The following is a 21,341-nucleotide window of genomic DNA, read 5'->3' on the forward strand; positions in this document are numbered from 1 at the left end:
CACATCCATACATGACCACGGGAAAAACCATAGCCTTGACTAGACAGGCCTTTGTTGGCAAAGTAATGTCTACTTTTTAATATGCTGTCTAGGTTGGTCATAACTTTCCTTTCAAGGAGTAAGCGTTTTAATTTCATGGCTGCAGTCACCATCTGCAGTGATTTTGGAGCCCAGAAAAATAAAGTCAGCCACTGTTTCCACTGCTTCCCCATTTATTTGCCATGAAGTGATGGGACCAGATGCCATGATCTTAGTTTTTTGAATGTTGAGCTTTAAGCCAACTTTTGAGCTCTTTCACTTTCATCAAGAGGCTCTTTGTGTCACAAGACTTCAAATAACATGGACATTAATAAAGGCTGACATTGTTCTAAATGTTATAAAAGCAAGAGAACTGAAAGGTGGAGATGACTTGTACTAGGGGACCCTGCTCTGTCGGAGGAGAAATGAGCACAGTGCTTTAGGGGAACATAGGAAGATAGGGATGACTAAAGAGAGTTCATCGAGGTAACGGAAGACCTTCACAAATGCATTGAGGGGTTTTGGTTATACATGCCTAAGAACTGCACAACACAAGGTTTTTGGGCAAAAACAGTGACAAAGTTAAGATGGCAGTGGCATGCAAGATGGATTGAAGTGGTAGATGCTACAGTTACGAGGACAGGCTTAGAAGACTTGTTAGTCTTTATCTACTGAAAAACAGTGGCAGTCTGTGGTGGTGGGTGTGGAACGGGAAAGGAAGGGGCAGACACTGAGATACACAGAAAGTGAATTTGACAGTATTTGGTCACCAAGGTGGTATGAGGGATAAAGGGTCAGGGAGGCAACCTATAGAAGTTTATGAGATTAACCTTGCAATTGTTGAGTTTAATCTGATGTTGTAAGACCACCACCATTTGATGAACATGTCCAGTAGATAGCTGGAAATACAGGAGTAGAGTTTAAAGGTGAGGATAGGACAGACAAAGCAGGCTAGCTAGCTAGATGAGTAGATAGATAAATGTGTAAACAGACAGACATGTACATAGATAAAATAGGTAAAGGAGAAAGGCTTAACTAATGTTGGTTGGGTACAGGTGTAACTATCATATCATGCATACATATATGATAGTTTGAGCTTTAGGAATTATCACATAAAAGTAAGGATACAATCCAAAAATAATTCATGAAAAAACAATATACATGATGTACAAGGGAGAGGGTAATGATTCAAATAGCTCCTAACTGTTTGGTTGATAAAGAACATGAGATGTTTTGTCTCAACTTCCTGATATCTGTTTTTTTCTTTTAATTGGTTCTATACTAAATGTATTGTATATTTTGATATACAATGTTCATACATGCATTTCTGCTTTTGGCAATATGTATATGTGCATTTGGTTTGGGCTTCAAAGAAGAACATAGATTTTAGAAGGAAAGAGAGACATAAACAAACCCACAACATACTGGGATGAAAGGGTTGCAATTGGTTGATGGGAGAATGTGATTTTAATAGAATGAGCCAGAATGGCCTCTCAGTTGAGGTACCATTTATTAGAGACCTGGATGGAGTGAAGGAGAGAGCCATGTGACCATCGGGAAGAGTTTTCCTAGATGAGGGAACAGTAATCGCCAAGGAAGATCAGAGGCCAGAGTGCATGGAAAGGAATGAGCTGGGGGAAGAATATAAGAAGGTGACTTAGGAGAAGCAGGCAGGCTCCAGGTCAGGTGAAGACTTCTTGGCCACAGAACATATTTTACTCTAAGTGTGAGGGAAAGCTACTAAGGGTTTTGAGTTGAGGAGTTGCAAGACATGCTATACATTTAAAAATACCCCTCAGGTTGCATGCTTGGAATATACTACTGGAGAGAGGCAGAAGCAGAAGTGAGTGAGTGCGGGCTGAGTTGCTCAGTTGTGTCTGACTCTTTGTGACTCCATGGACCATAGTCCACCAGGCTCCTCTGTCGATAGGGAGGCCAGTTAAGAGGCAATAGTATGAACGCAGGTTGGAGGGATGGTGACTTGGCCCAGGGCGGCAGTTCTGAGGATGGCAGTCAGAACCGCCAGGCGTTTTACTGGGAGAGCTGACGAGATTGATGGATGGAAGGAGCGTGAGGTATGAAGGAAGAGAGAAATTAATGATGAACTGAGATGAAAAGATAAGTTTTATGGGAAAGTGAAGAACTTGTCAATTTTGGACATGTTACGTGATTTTTGGCCAGTTACTTACCTGTCATTTCCTCATTAGTAAAACAAAAATATAAAAGGGCTAATAAATCTACTTCAGAATCTACTTCATGTGTGTGTGCATAGTTGCTCAGTCATGTCTGACTCTTTGTGACCCTGTGGACTGTAGCTACCAGGCTCCTCTCTCCATGGGATTCTCCAGGCAAGAATACTGGAGAGAGTAGCCATTCCCTTCTCCAGGGGATCTTCTGGACCCAGGGATTGAACCCAGGTCTTCACTGGTAGGCAGATTCTTTATCATCTGAGCCACCAGGGAAGCCCACTTCATAGTGTTATGTAAGCATTAAACAACACTGCAAGAGAGGCTCTGAGCAGAGCCCCACACTGCATGTCAGGGGTCCAGCTAAAATTAAATGTCAGGAAGTTGAGGAAACTTATCATCTTTCTGAGTTTGAAAAAAAAAGTTTAAAAACTTTAGCTACAATGTCTTTCGTTGAGTCTTTTTTTGGGGTATGGGCACTACTGTTGGTGTGGGGGACAGTGTTTGTTCTAAATGCCAATTATGAATGCTAAAAATAATCATTTTTATGCTGACTGTCATCATATAAGTAAATTTAGTATAAAAATTATGGATGTTAGAGGCATTCTAACTGAAATAGGAGACTTAAAAGAAGAGAGAAGGTTTATATTCTGAAGAGAAGAACAGAAAGAACTTAAAAGAATTGCTTGAGGGGAACATAGTCCATGAGAAATTATAAAAGGCATTAAAATTAGGAGGAAAATCAATAATTACGTGATTATAAGAAAATCAGCATATGTTTTACAGAGCATGGCTTGTTTCCATCCGGACTTCATGTTCTCAAAGAATGACTTGTGATCAACGGTAAAGTGAAAAGAGATCATTTAACTAAGGACGCTGTAAATTCACCAATATTGCCAGGCAACTCTGAGGAGCCCATTTTCACAGTCACATCTGAGGTCCTCACAATACCACACAGTGCACTGCTTCCAATTTATCAATACTAAAAGAAGAAAGACTGCTAGGTGGATTGAGAAGTGCATGTGCAGAGGTCACCATGCCCTTACTCAGCAGTCTCAATTTTAAAACTGAATAACCATCTTTAGTTATATATCTCTAAGAAAAAGTTGAGGTAAAAACATTGATTTTTAACAGGTATATCATTCTAAAGCATGATGCTTTGCCTACAAAAGACATCTTTAAATAAAGTATTGCTATTTTACTCATTTAACAGAGAAGAATAAAAAAATAAAATCTACACTTATTTTTGAAAAATTAATGCTTCTGCCATTTGAGGGTAATTATCCACCATTTGAGGAAAGACTTGCTTCTCAGTGACATTTGTCCCTGGGACTTCCTGGCAGTCCAGTGGTTAGGACTCTGTGCTTCCAATACAAGAGGCTCAGGTTTGATCCCTCATGAGGGAAGTAAGATTCCACATGCTGCATGGAGTGGCCAAAAAAAAAAAAATGTCTGTCGCTTATGCCAGGTTTTCACACTTATTCGGAGCCCTTGGTCCTCATGGAAGCCTGCAAGGGAATCTTTTTTTAACTTTGGTGAAGAGGAGGTATTTCTTAATATAGGTTGTTGTGAGAATATTATTTGTGAGTCACACTTTCTGCTTCCTCTAATTCTTGGATAGATTTTCCCTCCATTTTCTATCCTCATCACCTACCTAAGTTGCACAAGTGCAACAGCTCAGTCATTTAGTTGTGTCCAACTCTTTGTGACCCCATGGACTGTAGCCCACTAGGCTCCATCTTCCATGGAATTTTCCAGGCAAGAATACTGGACTGGGTTGCCATTTCCTACTCCAGAGGATCTTCCTGACCCAGGGATTGAACCCATGTCTCCTGCACTGGTAGGCTGATTCTTTACCACTGAGCCACCTGGGAAGCCCTTAAGCTACATTTGTACCCAAACAGAGACCAAGAATGGAGAAGGCAATGGCAACCCACTCCAGTGTTCTTGCCTTGAGAATCCCAAGGACAGCGGAGCCGTGGGCTGCCATCTATGTGGTCGCACAGAGTCAGACACAACTGAAGCGACTTAGCTGCAGCAGCAGCAGCAGCATAGACCCAGAACAGGCATAAGTGAACTTGACATTTATTATCACCTTTAAGCAGATATTTAATTACATTTTAATTTAAAAATATTAAAATTAAAAATATTATTCATTATTTATAAGCTTCATTCCAACCCTATTTATCTAATCTTTGCTTAATTCTATTAATAACTTAAAAAACCTTCATGATACACTTATATATGATACATACATATAAAAATTTATATATGTATATGACTATATATATAAGAACACATACATTTATATGTACTCATACATACATACTGATATATATAAATTTGACTTTGTTAATATCTTATACTATTTATATTTTTGTGTTTTTTTTAAAGTAAATATTCTACGAGTTTTACAGCAATATCGGGTATTCTTCTATATCATTGGTGGGTGTGCAATACATGAACACCCACCACAGTTTGAACAGTTTGGCCTCATAAGATGTGCATAACTTACTAAGAAATCCCATCCTTACGAGAATTACTCTGTCACAGACAAACTTCTACACATATGTACAGAGAGGTATAAACAATAGTATTCATTCCTAATAGCAAATGCTTGTAATAGTGCATAACTGAAGACAAACGAAGTGCCTTTCAACAGAAGGAGGTCTAAGTAAAACACAGCATATTCATAAAATAGTAAGAACACATGATCTTTAAGTTTCAACATGAAGAACATAATTCTTAAGGAAAACCTATACAGAATATCTTTTGACATAAATCTCAGCAGTATTTTTTTGGAACTGGCTCTAAAGGCAAAAATAAATAAATGGGACCTAATTAAACTTAAAAGCTTTTGCATAGCAAAGGAAACCATCGACAAAACAAAAAACAACATAATGAATAGGCAAAAATATTTGCAAATAATATGACTGATGAATGATTAATAGTCAACATAAATAAGCAGTTCATACAATTCAACGTCAAAACCAAAACCAAACAATACGATTAAAAAGTAGGTAGAATACCTGAATAGACATTGTGCCAAAGAGGAAATGTAGACAGCCAACAGGCACATGAAAAGATGCTCAACACTGCTAATCATCAGGGAAATGCAAATCAAAATCACAATGAGATATCACTTCACACCTTCAGAAAAGCTATCATCAAAAAGAACATAAATAACAAATGTTGGTGAGGATGTAGAGAAAAGGAAGCTCTTACATAGAGAGTTGGTGGAAATGTAAATTGGTACAGCCACTGTGGAAAAGAATATGGAGGTTTCTCAAAACACTGAAAACAGAAATACCATATGACTTAATTCCAGTCCTGGGTATATATCAAAAATAAACAAAAATAGTAGTTCAAAAAGATACAGGCACCCCAGTGTTTATAGCAGCATTATTTATAATTGTCAAAATGAGGAAGCAACCTAAGTGTCCATCAACAGATGAATGGATAAAGAAGCTATTCAGCCCTAAGAAAGAATGAAATGTTGCCATTTGCAAACAACATGGATGATCTTGGAAGGTATTATGCTAAGTGAAATAAGTCAGAGAAAGACAAATGCTATATGATATCACTTATATACGGAGTAAAAAATGTACAACAAACTACTGAAAATAACAACAAAAAAAAATAGACTCAAAGAAGAACAAACTAGTAGTTTCCAGTGGGGAGTACAATAAAGGGCTAGGGTAGCAAGATGTACAAACTATTAAGTATAAAAGAAGCTACAAGGATATATCGTATAACAGAGAATATAGTCACAATTTTATAATAACTGTAAACTAAGCATCACCTTTGAAAACTGTGACTCACTATATTGTGTGCTCAGTTGCTCAGTCGAGTCTGACCCTTTGCAACTCCATGGACTGTGGCCCGCCAGGCTCCTCCATGGAATTTTCCAGGCAAGGATACTGGAGTGGGGTATCATTCCCTACTCCACGGGATCTTCCCCACCCAGGAATCGAACTCACATCTCTTGCGTCTCCTGCACTGGCAGGAGGATTCCGTACCATGTGCCACCTGAGAAGCCCATATAATATTGAGCAAAAACTAAACATCAATAAAGAGCTTAATTGATAAAAATATATTCAAAAATATAATTCTGAGAAAGATGACTTACAGAATGATATCTGCAGTATGGTCCCACTTAAAAATTTTAAATGTGCAAAACAATAATTAACATTGTTCTGGGTTACTTACATACATAATAAGAGTGCAAAACCATTATGGGAAGTATTGAATCTCAAGTTCAAGCCTAGAATGTCAGGGGGAGCTGGGGAGGAAATGGGAGGGAATGGGATTCAGGAGGGGCACACAGTAATTTTAAATTAAAAATTTGAGACAGTAATTTTAATGTTTTATTACTTAAGTTAGTGGCTGGTACACGGGTTTGTTTGTTTGTTGTTTTTTTTTTGGTGTGTCAAACACTTAATAATGATAACCTTGCCATTAGTCAATTCATAACATAGCTAAAGATGTTTTTGGACAAAATATTTTTGGAAGGCAAAGATACTGATTTCAAATGTTACCTGAACTGTATCGAATCAAAAAAACAGCGAGTATGTTATGAAAACAGCAACTTAAGCCACTTGAGACACTGTGATCAAGTGTCCCAGGGTAAGACTGCATGGACCATTAGCTAAAGCAACATCACCTTCATTTTACAAAAGCAATTAGTAAATGCTTCAGTCTTCAAAGTGAGCAAGGATTACCTACTCTTAAAAAGTTATTAAAAGCACTTGGCTTTTGACCCTTAAAACTCACTGGGTCCAAAGTATGGGTCAGCATTTTTCCACCGTAATAAAAATTACAAAATGCCATTTTCCTAGACTCTGTTTAAAAACAGAGATGTTAATAAGTTATTGTGATTCAAAAGCATGCACTTTTATGTAGAGAAAAGTGGATAGTTCATGTCATGGTATTTTACTAATCAGTTAAAATACTTTTAGTCCAGGTAGGGACAAGGATATGGAACAAGGACAGGAAGTAAGCACACACAGGACAGATTATGAATTCTGACCTAATTCAACTTGTAGCTCATTTTCAGTGCAAACTGGGTAAAGAAAAAGCAGACAGTCACAAAATCGGCTGGAGTCAGGGTCCGTGTGGGTTGGTTGGGGGGATTAATGAGGATGAAAGGCCATGAAGGTTCACTCCAGGAATACTTCATGGGCAAAGTGGGAGTCATGCTCAGGGTCACAGAAATAAAAACATTTTCTGCAAACTGACCTCACAAGAATGGGAACCTGGAATGCGTGTGGCAGTGGCTGGGAAGATGGGTGTGCTGTCTTGACCCATTCCTTCTGGTGTGGTCAGCGAGCAGGGGTTTACCCTTACCTCCCTGTTAAGGCCCTTCCCAGATGCTGTTTTTTTATTTTCCTTTCTTTCTTTAAAAAAAAATTAAATGTTTATTTTTTTGCCATTTCCCAGCTTATTAACACTTGGCTCTTATTAACGCTTGGCTAATCCTTGGGGTTTGTGCAGTGTGGCTGGTCACAAACTGTTGTTATTGTCTTAAATGGGGCAAAGGGGCATTTACAATAGATTTTCAGCCTGCGCTTTGAAATCACTTTTCTGAGGTTTAGCCTCCATGTTTATCTTCAGTTGTGCAAAGATGATACTGCGCCAAAGAGCTCCAGCTGGAAACACAGCCTGGGTTCTAAGTTCTCAATTTATACAAAGGATCATTGAAAGACTGAAAGAAATATTTCTTTTCTTTTCTTACCCTAGCCAAAAAAAAAAAAAAAAACAAAGAAGGAAAGAAGAAAGAAAGCAGCTTAATATTATGCACAAGATGTTGTACGCAAATTGAGATTCATTACTGAATGTACATTTCACAAATGTACAGTCTCCTATGTGTAACATTTCTAGTGTTGCTCTCATCCTATTGCTATTAGGGCCACCTGCATACAAAGAACACAAATAAGGCAGACTCCTGGGGCTGTCTTGTCATACCTCTACATTTTCCATCCTGGTGCTCCCGGCTGCACACAAGTTTTGCTGGCATTTGGTTGCATGTGGTCTGTAGCCCTAGCATAAAAGAAAGGGCCTCGGTTTTCCCCTGTAACTGAGTGGGACAGTATTCTACTCTGGTGTGTGCTCAGTCGTGTCCGACTCTTGAGACCCCATGGACTGTAGCCTGCCAGGCTCCTCTGTCCATGGGATCCCCCAGGCAAGGATATGGGTTCGGGTTGCCATTTCCTTCTCCAGAGGATCTTCCCGACCCAGGGATTGAACCCATAGTCTCTTGGGTCTTCTGCATTGGCAAGCAGATTCTCGACCACTGTGCCACCTGGGAATGAGTGCCGGTTCTTAAATAAGCCCTCTGCAGAGTTCCTATTAATCAATGACACTTAGAATAAGAAAACCTACCCAGGTGAACTAAGATGTGGGAAGGCCAGGTACTACGCTCACCCCACGTTGCCATGGGTTTGGTCCTATCACTCCCTTCCCGCCCCCCTGGTTTATCATCTCATTTGTTCACCCAGGAACGACACATGGGTCAATGTGCGGGTGCTCATTTCATTTGGCTGACATTCACTAAATGAAATTCTAGCTTCTTGTAATAGCACAAAGGCGAGATGTTCCTACTGCAGTCTGAAAGTACATGCTCAAACTTGTTTTCATAGGTGAAAAATTATAGTCCAAAGACTGACTCATCTGAGGTGAAAAACAATATGTTTGATGGCATCCTTTACAACCTGAGACGGGCTTCGTTTTCAAAAGTTTTATTTTAAATATAGCATATCGTAAAGGTATATGAGGAATGTCCTTACTCATCCAGTTTAGCTCTCTTTTTTTTGCCAGATGTTTATGTTGGTGAGAAACCAATAACACTGTCTAGACCTCTAGGATATAGTAATCAAGCATGAATGGAAAACATTCAGAGGTCACACTTCAATCTGGACCTACAACATCCTGCTATTCAAAACCAGATTAGAGATGATGGCTCATGATAAACGGAACCACACCGAATGCTGAGTCAGTGATTTGAAAGTTGTCTGCAAAAAACTAAATATGTCACCAAAATTCTACAAGATAAAACAAAGTCTAGACATCATTAAATGAGCTGAACCTCTGCCCCTACTCCAGGCTGTCAACAACCAGATGCTATGCTGTGACTTTTACATCAGCATCCTGTAAATCAGAGAGCCTTCATCTGTTTTTGAAGAGAGGTTCCCTGAAGTCTTGGCTTCCTGAGGGATGTATGTGTGTGTGCTGAGTGTGTGTGTGTGTACAAAACTGCCTAGATGTGTTCATTCTAATAATAAACCCCTTAAAGAGACACAGAGAGAAAAGTGATTTGTGGTGTCAGGGTACTTAGAGATTACCAAGCAAGGTTTCAGCCGGCAAAATATGCTGTGTTTTTTGCTATGTCTTGGTGATTTCTGTTGTCGAGAGGTTGTTAATTAGTTTTTCATTAATAGTGTTTCAGCTCTTGACCGAAATAATTTACTGATTGGAGATTCCTGCAGTACAGGCTCAAAACTGACATTGAATTCAACACAAAGATATTTTTACTAATCAAATAAAGAGGAGACTGGGTATCTTGGCAAATCATAAAAACAGCCTCTGTTCTCTCCACCTCCTGGTTGCCACTCTCAAGCTCTTACTCAACTTTCGACTGGGAATACATTCGTGTTATCCTGAATGCAAGGTGTGGGTCAATGACTTATCTCAAAAAAGAGCAAACCTTACTGCTTCCAGCCTATACTGGAGCAAAATTGTGGTGGGATACTTTATGTTTTTATTTTTATTCTTTGGAGGAAGCAAACAGGTGAATCCATTTAGTTACTAGTGTGAGGATTTTTTTCCCAGTGTTGAAGAACATCCATATAACTTATCTGGTTGAACATATCAATGCTATTGTGAAAAAAATTTTCAATATGAAACCCCTGTATTTATCATCCTCCGAGCACACACGGATGCATACACACACAGACACACACATCACTGCTGTCACATCCTCATAGTGACATAGAGGCTCTTCTCTGCAATGATTCCAATGTTTTCATTTCCATGTGCAATAATGGAAAAGTGATAATTTATGATTTGAAAAGCTAGTTATCTCAAAGAAATTTTCACTTATAAATAATGTTCATTGGGATACAAATGAGCATGACTCTACCAAAGTACAGAAAAACCAGTAATGAAATAGTCTGGAAGTCCTTTTGTTATAATGCACTTGGGTCAGTAGTCAGTTCGTACTGTAGGCAGACAGGAGAGAGACAGAGGGAGGAAGAGGAGGAAGGAGAAAGGGAAAGAGGGAGGGAAAGAAATGAGGGAAGAGAAGAGGAGGGAAGCAAGGGGGAGGGACAGACACTGATTGGCTCAGCAAGTGCCTTATGGGATCCCTCAAACCACGCCCTAGAGGCTAGTTTTCTCTGTTTTCCCTGCCAACTAGACTCTGAACTATGGAAGTCTAGGGACGGTTTTTAATTTATGCTGTATAGGTTCTACCAGCTGGCATTACAGTCAGTGCACAATCAATATTAGCTAATTTGTAGCCAGTACAAGGTTATGCCCGTGCAATGCAGAAACCCTCTGTCACTCTGCCTCAGTGGATGCTCTGTCTGCCTTCTTGGTTGTACAGTGTCTGAGCCACATCTCACGCTTTCTCTAAGGCCCCTTATTTGAAAACAAAATGTTCAGCTTTAAAAACTTTCTTGCTTCCTTTCATCCTTTGGCTTCTCTACCTGGAAATACTGCTGCTGCTGCTGCTAAGTCACTTCAGTCATGTTCGACTCTGTGTGACCCCATAGACAGCAGCCCACCAGCTCCCCCGTCCCTGGGATTCTCCAGGCAAGAACACTGGAGTGGGTTGCCGTTTCCTTCTCCAATGTGTGAAAGTGAAAAGTGAAAGTGAAGTCGCTCAGTCATGTCTGACTCGTAGCGACCCCATGGACTGCAGCCTACCAGGCTCCTCCGTCCATGGGATTTTCCAGCCAAGAGTACTGGAGTGGCTTGCCATTGCCTTCTCCGCCTGGAAATACTAAGATGCCACAATTAACTGGATTCTTTGGAATATATTAGAGAAGTCACTTCTAAGAGAAAACGAGGCCATGATAGGTGAACATACTTTCAGTACTCAAAATATGCTCCAATTAAAATGTGGAAGCTGATAAAAGCAGTATTAATTCGAAGTCATACCTTCTTTGGTAATGTTCTCACTGATTTAAAGTCTGCATTTGATAGATAATTAATATTCAAATTATTTTTCTCTAATTTTCAAATTACTGAAAGCAATCTAGAATGTTACTGATCTGAAATGAACTAGATTTTTTTGAGATCATTATATATATATGAGAATCCAGAATTGCTTCACTATGATTATATGTGTGTGTGTGTGTGAGTCGCTCAATTGTGTCTGACTCTTTGTGATCCTATGAACTGTAGCCCACCAGGCTCTTCTGTCCATGAAATTCTCCAGGAAAGAATACTGGAACGGGTACCCATTCCCTTCTCCAGGGGATCTTCCTGATTCAGGGATCGAACCTGGGTCTCCCGTACTGCAGGCGGATTCTGTACTGTTTGAGCCACTAGGGAAGCCCCCATGATTACATACTTGACCCTCAAATTCTATTATCTCAAGTATTTTTCTGTTCAGAGTATGATATAACCTTGGTGACTGGTAAACATTTAAGAATACAATAATTATGCTGTATTTTTGAGGTGTAATAATTATGTCATATTTTAATATAACTCATCCATCATTATTTCTCTTTTCTTTTAAAAATCCAAAATAGGAATATCTCTTTTAAAGTTATTATGGAAAGAAAAAATTCCTTACTTCCAATTTGGTTCCATAAGAAATTCTGTGAAATAACAAAAGACTTAGAAAAATCTATTTTAATTCTATAGTCCATGTATGTTGCGATCTGAGATCAATCTCATCAATAAACTATTTAAAACACAATCTCCAAGTTTAGTTCATTCAGAATTCTGAATCAGTCAAAAGCACCCTGCTTTAGATAGTGACATATTTTAAACTTTAGTACATTTCAACTTTGTAAAAAAGTCAGCATCTCATTTTAAAGAAATGGTTAATGCTATGATCTCATAGCACTTTGGAGGTATCGAGTCTTTGTCCCATGAAGAGAATGGCTAGTTCATCAGGGAAGATGCACTAATTTGTCTGATCCTTCTTTGCAGAGAGGGTCTCCCAGTTGCTCCATGGGGTTGTCCACTAATAGTCTGATTTACTGATTTACATTTATAGGTTACTCTGCTCACGAGCTGAGTTGGGCTCACTGGGATGCACAGAGCAGTTTAAACTGATGTTTCTCAACCTTTATGCTCATGTTCCATCCCTCCCACCTGTGCATGATTTCTCCACCTTCAGCATTTTGGAAGATGCAGTTTGCACTATGGAAACAATAAACGGATCCTGTATATCTTTAAAAATGACATGTGCTCTTTCCAATACTGCCCCTTCCAAGTGTGTCTTTTCTCATCCCCTCGAGAGTCACTGGTTTAAAGATCAAATCAGTGGTGAGTTTCAGACCTCTCTCAATGTCAAGAGACACTGCACAGTTCTTCCTTAAGAAAATGGGGTTCATGTTGCCCATGCTGGGTCCCTCTTAAATTTAAAGGTAGAATTCAGATGTGATGTTCATGGCTGGTGGTTAAGGACTGTGTCTGTCTTACTAGTTCTCTGGTGCTTAGCACATTTCACATATGATAGATTCTCAGTACATATTTGTGATATTAATGATGATGGCATATTTGGATGTCTCTGATTTTTGTCCATGGGCATTCATTAATGGATTTTTAAGGTATTGCCAAAAATACCCTAGCTTAAATGGGAATAAAAATAGTAGTACATACCTCTCAGGATCATTTTTAAGATTAAAGTACTTGGTAAACACTCAAATGACAACTTAGTTATTATTATTATATTATTTGTCATAAAGAATGCATCCAATGATAATAACCACCTCAGGCTGGGTGCCATATTTAGTTCATATTACAAAAAAATTAGTTCATACTAGCTGCTTTGTCTTTGACTATTGCCTGAGGAATATAACAGCAGTCCTGTAGTTGCTAGTTTGATTATCAAAGGGATGAGTAACTTTGGTCTTTTCCATGGTTAGGTCTTCATTAATAATTCCAGGAAATGATTCAAAAATATCAGTGGTTGTTCACAAGCAATGTGGAAAGAGCACAGAAGGATCAATGTGAACACATCATCATTACAAGTAAATAGCCCTAACACATGCCTTGTGAACAGCATATCCTTTCTTCAAGAATGGCATATTATTATTAAGTGACAGGAACAAGAAATTGAAAAACGCATACACGGCAAGCTTGACTTCAAGCTATTACTTAATCATTCCTCTAGTATAGAGCTCCTCCAGTGGAATGTTCTTTTAAATCCAATTTTGGTTTCATGATACAGATTCTGATGCTTAGGCAGACCTGTCATTAATATGAAATAGCCACTCAGTTGTGTCTGACTCTTTGCAACCTCATGGACTACAGCCCACCAGGCTCCTCTGTCCATGGAATTCTCCAGGCAAGAATACTGGAGTGGGTAGCCATTCCCTTCTCCAGGAAATCTTTCCAACCCAGGGATCAAATCGAGGTTTCCTGAACTGCAAGCAGACTCTTTACAGATTGAGCCATCAGGGAAGCTACTAGGGAAGTCACAAATATACCCCCTCTATTAAGCCCCTGACTTTGAACACATCTCATTATAATGACCTTTGGCAAACTATGCTGACTGTTCATACTTAATATTTTATGTCATTCTTTTCTGGAGAGATATACTATTTTAGATGAAGGAAGTTATAGAAGTTTCGCTCCAGAAAGGGAGGTGTGAGAACTATCCCTTTCAAGTGGCAGCCTTGATGTCGAGCATACTTTTTCCTGCTTCAGAGCTGGCCCACGTGCTTGGATCTCGCCTGCTGGTGCTGCTGCTCTTTCCCATGTTTGGCTCCAACTATCTAGCAATTTTCAAAGCAGGTTCCAACTCGTTTGGGAAGACTCTCAGATATTGTATAATATATCTAGCCTGACAAACTCATATGCAAAGACTGATTCCCTCATCAGTGTGTGAAAACAGTCATTCTCTAGTCAATTCTTTTTGGATTTCAAGCCAGTTTCCGTAAAAGTCACCTTCATTAGATTCTTCTTTGCTTTGAACCACAGGTACAGAAGTAAATCCCGTGTTCCATTCAAATGTTACCTTTTCTTTTCATTTCCTTAGGACTGGTGAACTACTTTTGCCCAAAAGACTTAGACAAATGTTGGGGTGTCACCCTATAGGGGTGAAGCTTCCTTGCAAGTAGAACATAAGGAAACGGAAAGTTATACCAACCAAAAGATGACAGAGGGTTTACTTATGCCAATGACTTTTCTGAGGACTTTGCATAGTAACTCACATGATCCCTAAAACAATTTATGGCATTGATACTATTTTCATCCCTTTTTAAACTGGTGAGGAACAGACTTGCCCAAAGTTACCCAGGCAGTCTGATAGCACAGCCAACTCACTTAGTAACTATATTTCCTCTCATTCAAGTTGGCCTCAACATCAGAATGCTTTTCTTTTTTTTACTGAAATAGTAATATCTAATTTAATACATGCTCATATCCACCCTTCAGAAGGCGACCGTGTCTCATGAAACATCATTAATGGCTGTCTCTCAGGCCCTTCAAAATGTTCTATAGTGTTGCATTCTTCTAGAGAAGTCTTTGTTTACTGGAGGAGCCTGCATAGTTTGAGGCATACATCACTCCTGGTTAAAAGACATTCTATTTGCCCTTACTTGCTTTTCACGGTGAACCAATGAGTAGAAAACAGTTCACAGGAGTCAGTGTTTGTGGTTGCCTGTCATGGGAAATGGGCCAGAATTCTTGATGCCCTACTGAATTCAGAGCCAATATACTGCACAGTGTGTCAAGCATTCTTTTTTGCTGGTGAAGTGGAGACTTGTTCAGCTGAAATGTAAAAATCTACTTCCCAAAAGATAGAAGATGCTGAACATCCAACAAAGTATCCCCGGGGGTGGGGAGGGGGTCTCTAACCTAACATTTATTCTATGCTAATTGAATCTCACTGAGACTGGTCTAAATTTTCTTAATTTCTTCATAGGCAATTCAGTTCCTCTTTTCTTTAATGTTTAGCCACGGAACTAGTGACGTGTGTTCATTAACAGGTTGAAGTATTTAGATTTTTTCCCCTTATGTCATCTTTCCCTAAAAGAATAGATTGAATACTTTAAAAAATCAGTATGTCCTATACTATAGAAATTGTTCTCATCTTGTGTGTGTGTGCTTGGTTGCCCAGTCGTGTCCGACTCTTTGCAGCCCCATGGACTGTAGCCTGCCAGGCTCCTCTGTCCTTGGGATTCTGTAGGAAAGAATACTGGAGTGGGTTGCCATGCCCTCCTCCAGGGGATCTTCCCAACCCAGGAATCAAACTAGGGTCTCTTGCATTGCAGGTGAATTCTTTACCAACTGAGCTACCAGGGAAGCCCTGTTCTTATCTTTTTACAGGTTAAATAAGAGCTAATATTTTACTGCTTTTTGGTTAATTTATTCAGTCCACTTTCCAAACTGATGAAAGATACTTCACATATGTCCTCTGGATTTTGCCTTACTTTCAGTCTCTCTGTGTCTTTCTCATCTTTTTTTTTTTTTCCTTAGAGGGCGTCCTGTTGGTGCATCAGTTTAAACTTGTTAGTGGATCTTTGTGAAATATACATCAAAGAATTCCAGCCATCTCATGTACGATTAGCCTAGCATCTCAGGCAGTAAAGATTTTTGACTGAAAGTATCTGAAAGCCATGGTAAGCATTAAGCAGGCATTTTAAATTTAGGGTCTATGGAGAGAATTCAAGGTGTCCATGAACTTGGAGGAGGAAAAATAACATTTTTATTATCACTAAACGTAACTGAGATGTAGCATTTTTTCGAATTACGAATGTTGACAAGTTTACACCACCCCACACACAGTGGCACTAGTGTCCCTGTGACTTCATTGCCAGTGGAAATGAGACTCTTCCAGACCACATTACAGTTATCACAAAATATCATTTACACTCATCCTTCCTCCATACTTATGGCAGTTGTCACACCCACTCCAGATCACACACGACTGCAGTTCTGTCCACAGATGTTCATGGGACGCTGCTGGCCCCATTCAGCCACTAAACAGGAAGGCTGAAGATCTGTATGTTGCCATGTAGATACAGATGTTGTTGCCCAGGATTTCCTCTCTATGATGGCTGGTGACAAGGAGACGAATTAAGGATGGCTATTCAGTTTAATGCTATTAATTACGGCTGCAGTAACAATCTGTACACCTGCATCATTTAAAAACATCAAATTTATATTTAATTCCCTATATTGAATCCCATGGACAGAGGAGCCTGGTGGGTTACAGTCCATAGGGTCTCAAAGAGTCGGACACGACTGAAGCGATGTAGCACCTGTTCTGAACACATTATCCTGTTACAGAATTCATTCATGATATACTGCCACATCACAAATTTTGGGTTTGAACACCTTGATCTCTATATGTCATTCTAATTGGTTTCTGCTAAAATTCTATACATTTTATTACATACTAAAAATATCATTCTGAGAAGTGAGTTCATAGGTTTCACCAGAATGCTAAAGAGATCCATTGGCACAAAAAGGCAAAGTCCTACATGAAAGGATTAAGGGGCAACAGGTTTTTCAGATATGAAATGCTCCCCAGAGCCAAGATGTCCCTGAGCCCAAGGGGAAGAGTGGCAAGGACACAGCACACACGTAAGACTGATACTCAATTTGTCCAGAGAGGGGCTGTCAGCCCCATCTGTCACTCACTGTTAACCTCAAAGTTCTAATTCCCTGAAAACACAATGCCGTCCTATGCTTTTAGAAAAGAAAAGAGACTGAGAATAATGGTTGCAGAGGGGATGGGAGTAAGAGAAGCCCGTGGGCTGTGGTTGTGCAGAAGTGGCAATTACATATAAAGGAGGATGCAATTAAGACAGTCTGTTCTGTCACTCCTCGCAACTTGTCGCTCTTTCACTAGCAGCAAGCAACAATTCTGTCTTTCGTTCATGTAAGGCTGTGGATCCTTAAAAATAACAGATGGAATCTGTTTTATACATAAGAGAGTTTAAGGCAAGGAAAAATAAAATGATGGTTTGCATATATAACATCTTTTGGAGTAGAAGAACTAGGAGCTTCTAAGTTATGAAGTGTGTGTATGTTTGTGAGTGCATGCACATATGTGTGTAAGAGAGAGAAAAACAGAGACTTACATTGATTGAGAGAGAAGATACCTAACAAGGAAACTTAAAACTCTGTCCCACGGCCAAACAGTCTAGTCAGGTGAAACCTCTGAAAGAAACTGAAATCTCAGATTAGTGTTTGAGAAACTTGGTGAAAGTCATCAAGGTAATGACCATCATGGAAATAACATTCCAGGTACTATTAACAGAAGTTATTTTCCTCCAGAGGCTTCCAAACACGTTTCACCTGTCACCTCATTAACTTCACAACATAAGAGAAGTGGGTTTGGATTTTCTACTGCCCTCCATTCTGCAAGAGAGGGCAAAGTGGTGTGATGTAGAATAAAGACTGGATTTGATGTTTAGAGAAGTGGCTTTTTGTGGATAATTAACAGCTAATATTTAGCCTTTGGCCAGTGGGACGGTGGTGCAGAGGAGAAGTTTGAGGGAAAGTGTAGAAGTGTCCTGTGGCCTGGATGTGCACCAAATAGGTCTCCACTTGACTGAGCTATGAGCCAAGCAGGAGAGAGGACAAAGAAAGAGTCCAAGTCCCCAGCAATTGCAGTCAGCTGTGGTAGCCAAAGTCCTTTCTTGTTCAAGTATCATATCTGGCTATTCCACTGTGTAAATTACCAAACAGGTTCATATTTGTCTTAGAGAACCCTGACAATATAAAGAATTTCTTCCTTCAGTAGACCTAAAGCTGAAGTCCCACTTGCTGTTAGAGCTGGGGAAATGTTTAATTTTTATCACATGTAAAAAGTAACTATTTTTCTCCATGAGGTCTTCATGAGGTGCTATATTTTGTACTCCATACAGACCATTAATATATAACAGACAAATGACAAAGCAGAGACAATAACTTTCTACGGATAATATCCTTATTCTAAGAGACCAACAGCTGTCAAAAGCTCTTCATTTATGAAAATACAAGAGGAGGTCTGGGAAGCAAGACTGTTTGAATCAACCTCTAGTTTCAAATTAGAGCACCAAGCTACAATAAAATAGTTTGTGTTATTTTTAATAAGGCATGCTTTGTGAAATCTTTCCACTTGGGACAAAGGATTTGTCAAGAAAAGCAACAGTGAAGCAACCATTTTTTTAAAGAGTCAATCAATAGAGTCATGAATTTTATACTCCCATACCTTATGTCTTAAACTTCTTTTGGCCAACTGGAAAGTGTTATTGCTTAAATCTACTTTTAAAAAAACTTACTATAAAGTTGGATTTCTTCAAGGTGTCATATTTTACTCTAAAGCCACAATAAAATTATTAAATTTAAAATGTTTTACTCTTTCTTCACTACCTTATGGTAGACTTAACATTGTTTACTCTTTCCCAGTCCTGAGCAGTATTATTTAGTTTATGATGCTGGGAAAGGTTGGGGGCGGGAGGAGAAGGGGACAACAGAGAATGAGATGGCTGGATGGCATCACCGACTCTGTGGACATGAGTTTGAGTGAACTCCGGGAGTTGGTGATGGACAGGGAGGCCTGGCATGCTGTGATTCATGGGGTCGCGGAGAGTTGGACACGACTGAGCGACTGAACTGAACTGAACAGAGAGAAAGATTTTCGTGGGCATTTGAGACAAATTTACAGCCTACAATGATAAATAACTGGCAGGTTTTCATCCTAATCTGCTTTATCACAATCACAAACCTTAACTTTCACCTCTTCAAGTCATGTCAGGACAATTAGGTCAAAGTCAAAGGGCCTTTTATCAAGAACACATAGCACAGAAACCTGGATTGACACTTGGAGGCCACATCCAATATTTTTAACCATTGAGGACTTCATTCACTCTATGGAAAAACAACTGGATTAACCAAGAAGGTTAAGAAAACATAATCTTTGACCCATCCATGCAAATAGCAGAAGTATACAGATTTGGAGAGCAAACAAGAAGGAGCCATTAAACACTATTGGGGTGTCTTCCCTGGATGCAGAGAGGTTTAGTTTTTTATTGTGAGAAGCTATTTTTTAAATCAATTTATGAATATTCTTAACACCACAATCAGGCAGAGGTTCCCTTTTCCTTAACATACCCTTTCAAACAGTCTGCCATTCTGTCTCTGTCATATGAACCCCAGAACGTTTGAACTGCACACTGTATTTATGTTTTATTATATTTCAAACGCCTGCCTCCAGCATACCTGACACCCTCTTGGAACTCAGAGCAGCCCCAGGCTGCCAGAGGAAATACCAGCAGGCTTTCACGGGCTGCATAGATGACTCCCCTGCCACCCTGCCTCCCAGGCCCCTTTCTGCATAGGCCAGGCAACCTCACCAGGCCAGCTCCACGGTCGACCCTCCCTGGCCCATCCGACCTCGGTGCTTTTGCCTGATGTTGTTCATCACCACTGATTTCCTGACATTTGAAAGCTCCTTGCTTTTGTTTTCAAGGTTAAAAAAAAAAAAAACAACCCACAAAACCTCTCATAAAACCTTATCTAGAAATAATCAGATCAGAAACCAGAGAGGCACTGGAGTTTCTAAAAAAAAAAATCACTCCGGGAAAGCTAAACCTGAGAACAAGGGAGACCGAAATCCTTGCCATGACAGTGATGAACTTCACTGCGTTGATGAGCTCATGCATGATCCGAGTTAATAACTGTGCCTGTGTATTTAATTGTTTTCCTTTTCAGACCTCTCGTCCTCGCCCGCCCCTCTTCGCCTCTCACCTGCCAGCCGCCTGTCTCGGGTGTTTTTCCAAATGACATCCAGGGCTCTGGCCGTGGAGTCTCGAATGTGATCACTGAAGGACCTCCGGAGAGGGGCTCTCAGGGGCCGCGCCATCACGTGGGCCTCGGGGTCCCCCATCCGCCGCGGCCGCAGCGGACTTCAGCGCAGCCCGGGCGCGGCCACCCTCCCGCGGGGCTCGCTCCTGCGGCGGTCCCTCCCCGGCGGCGGGCGGTCGCCGTGCGAGGCGGCCGGGATGCGTGCGCGCCGGGCCCGGGGGCGAGCGAGCCGCGCGCGAGCCCCGCGCCTTCAGGAGCCGGGCATTGCGGCTGGGCTTGCGCCGCGGCCCGGGGAGCGCCGACTGCAGGCGGCCGCCTGGCCCCGCGCCAGGCCCGCGCGGCGGCCACATCTGGAAAGGCTTACAAGTGAGCCAGCGACAGCCGCGCGCAGCTCTCGGCTGCCTTCGTGGCTGTCTAGATGATTCTGGCTTCCTGTGTGATCCAGTAACCTGACTTGGCAGAGCTCGGCTGTGGTCTAGGCGATAACGTGTCCCCCTGCCCTGGCAGGCCGGGTACCCTTGCGTGTTTTGAAGGAAAGGCCGGGCAGGAGGCAGAAAAGGGACGGAGGGAGAGGAGGGGCGGGCAGGTGGGGCTGTCTTCCATCTTCATGGTTAATTCTCACTCACATTTGTGTTTTATTAACTCATGTGTGTTTCTACATCAGGCTGTTTATGAGACAGAAAGTCCAGTCTTTAGTTGTGGTTGTGGGAAGGAGCTAGGGCTGTAGCGAACATTCTTCAGATCAATCTAGATTCCCTCTAGGAAACAGACACCTGCGTTTTAAAGCGAAATATTAATCAGCTCCTCATATTTCCCCTCTAACTATGCTTCTACTTACAGTCAGTGGTTTCATCAGATAATTCTAGGTTTTACCCTTAAATAAGGATCAGATGTCCCCTGGTTTTGTGAATCTTTTGGCTCCCGCTAAGCAAACTTCATAATTGTAATTGCACATCAAAAACTCTGCCCAAAAGAATTTAAAAAATAAATAGTGCCAAGCACCATGAAATCAAAATATGGGCCAACCGCTGCTTTTACAAGATATGTTTTTGAGTTTCTAAAATGCCAAGTAAATCTATTTCTCTGCCAATGAGTTTGGCTGATTTTCTGCCTTTCAATGCATTAATAATCCTGTCTTTTTTCACTGTTCCCTAAATC

General features: G+C 40.5%; 1 protein-coding gene across 3 annotated transcripts in view; it reads right to left on the reverse strand.

The window, feature by feature from the left end:
- DLC1 (DLC1 Rho GTPase activating protein) overlaps positions 1-21,341 on the reverse strand; it is a 441,468-nt gene that overhangs the window by 163,605 nt on the left and 256,522 nt on the right. Inside the window, exon 1 of one of the 3 annotated variants that reach the window (XM_055416519.2) lies at positions 20,127-20,394. The exons of the other annotated variants lie outside the window; for them this stretch is intronic. Coding sequence (XP_055272494.2) covers positions 20,127-20,265 — 139 coding nt within the window. The 5' untranslated portion in view covers positions 20,266-20,394. Of the gene's footprint in view, positions 1-20,126; positions 20,395-21,341 lie in introns of those variants that run through there. 3 annotated transcript variants of the gene reach the window in all.

The sequence above is a fragment of the Moschus berezovskii genome, chromosome 26, assembly GCF_049115385.1.
Source record: "Moschus berezovskii isolate FMDL1 chromosome 26, NW_MosBer_1.0, whole genome shotgun sequence".
Lineage (NCBI taxonomy): Eukaryota > Metazoa > Chordata > Mammalia > Artiodactyla > Moschidae > Moschus > Moschus berezovskii.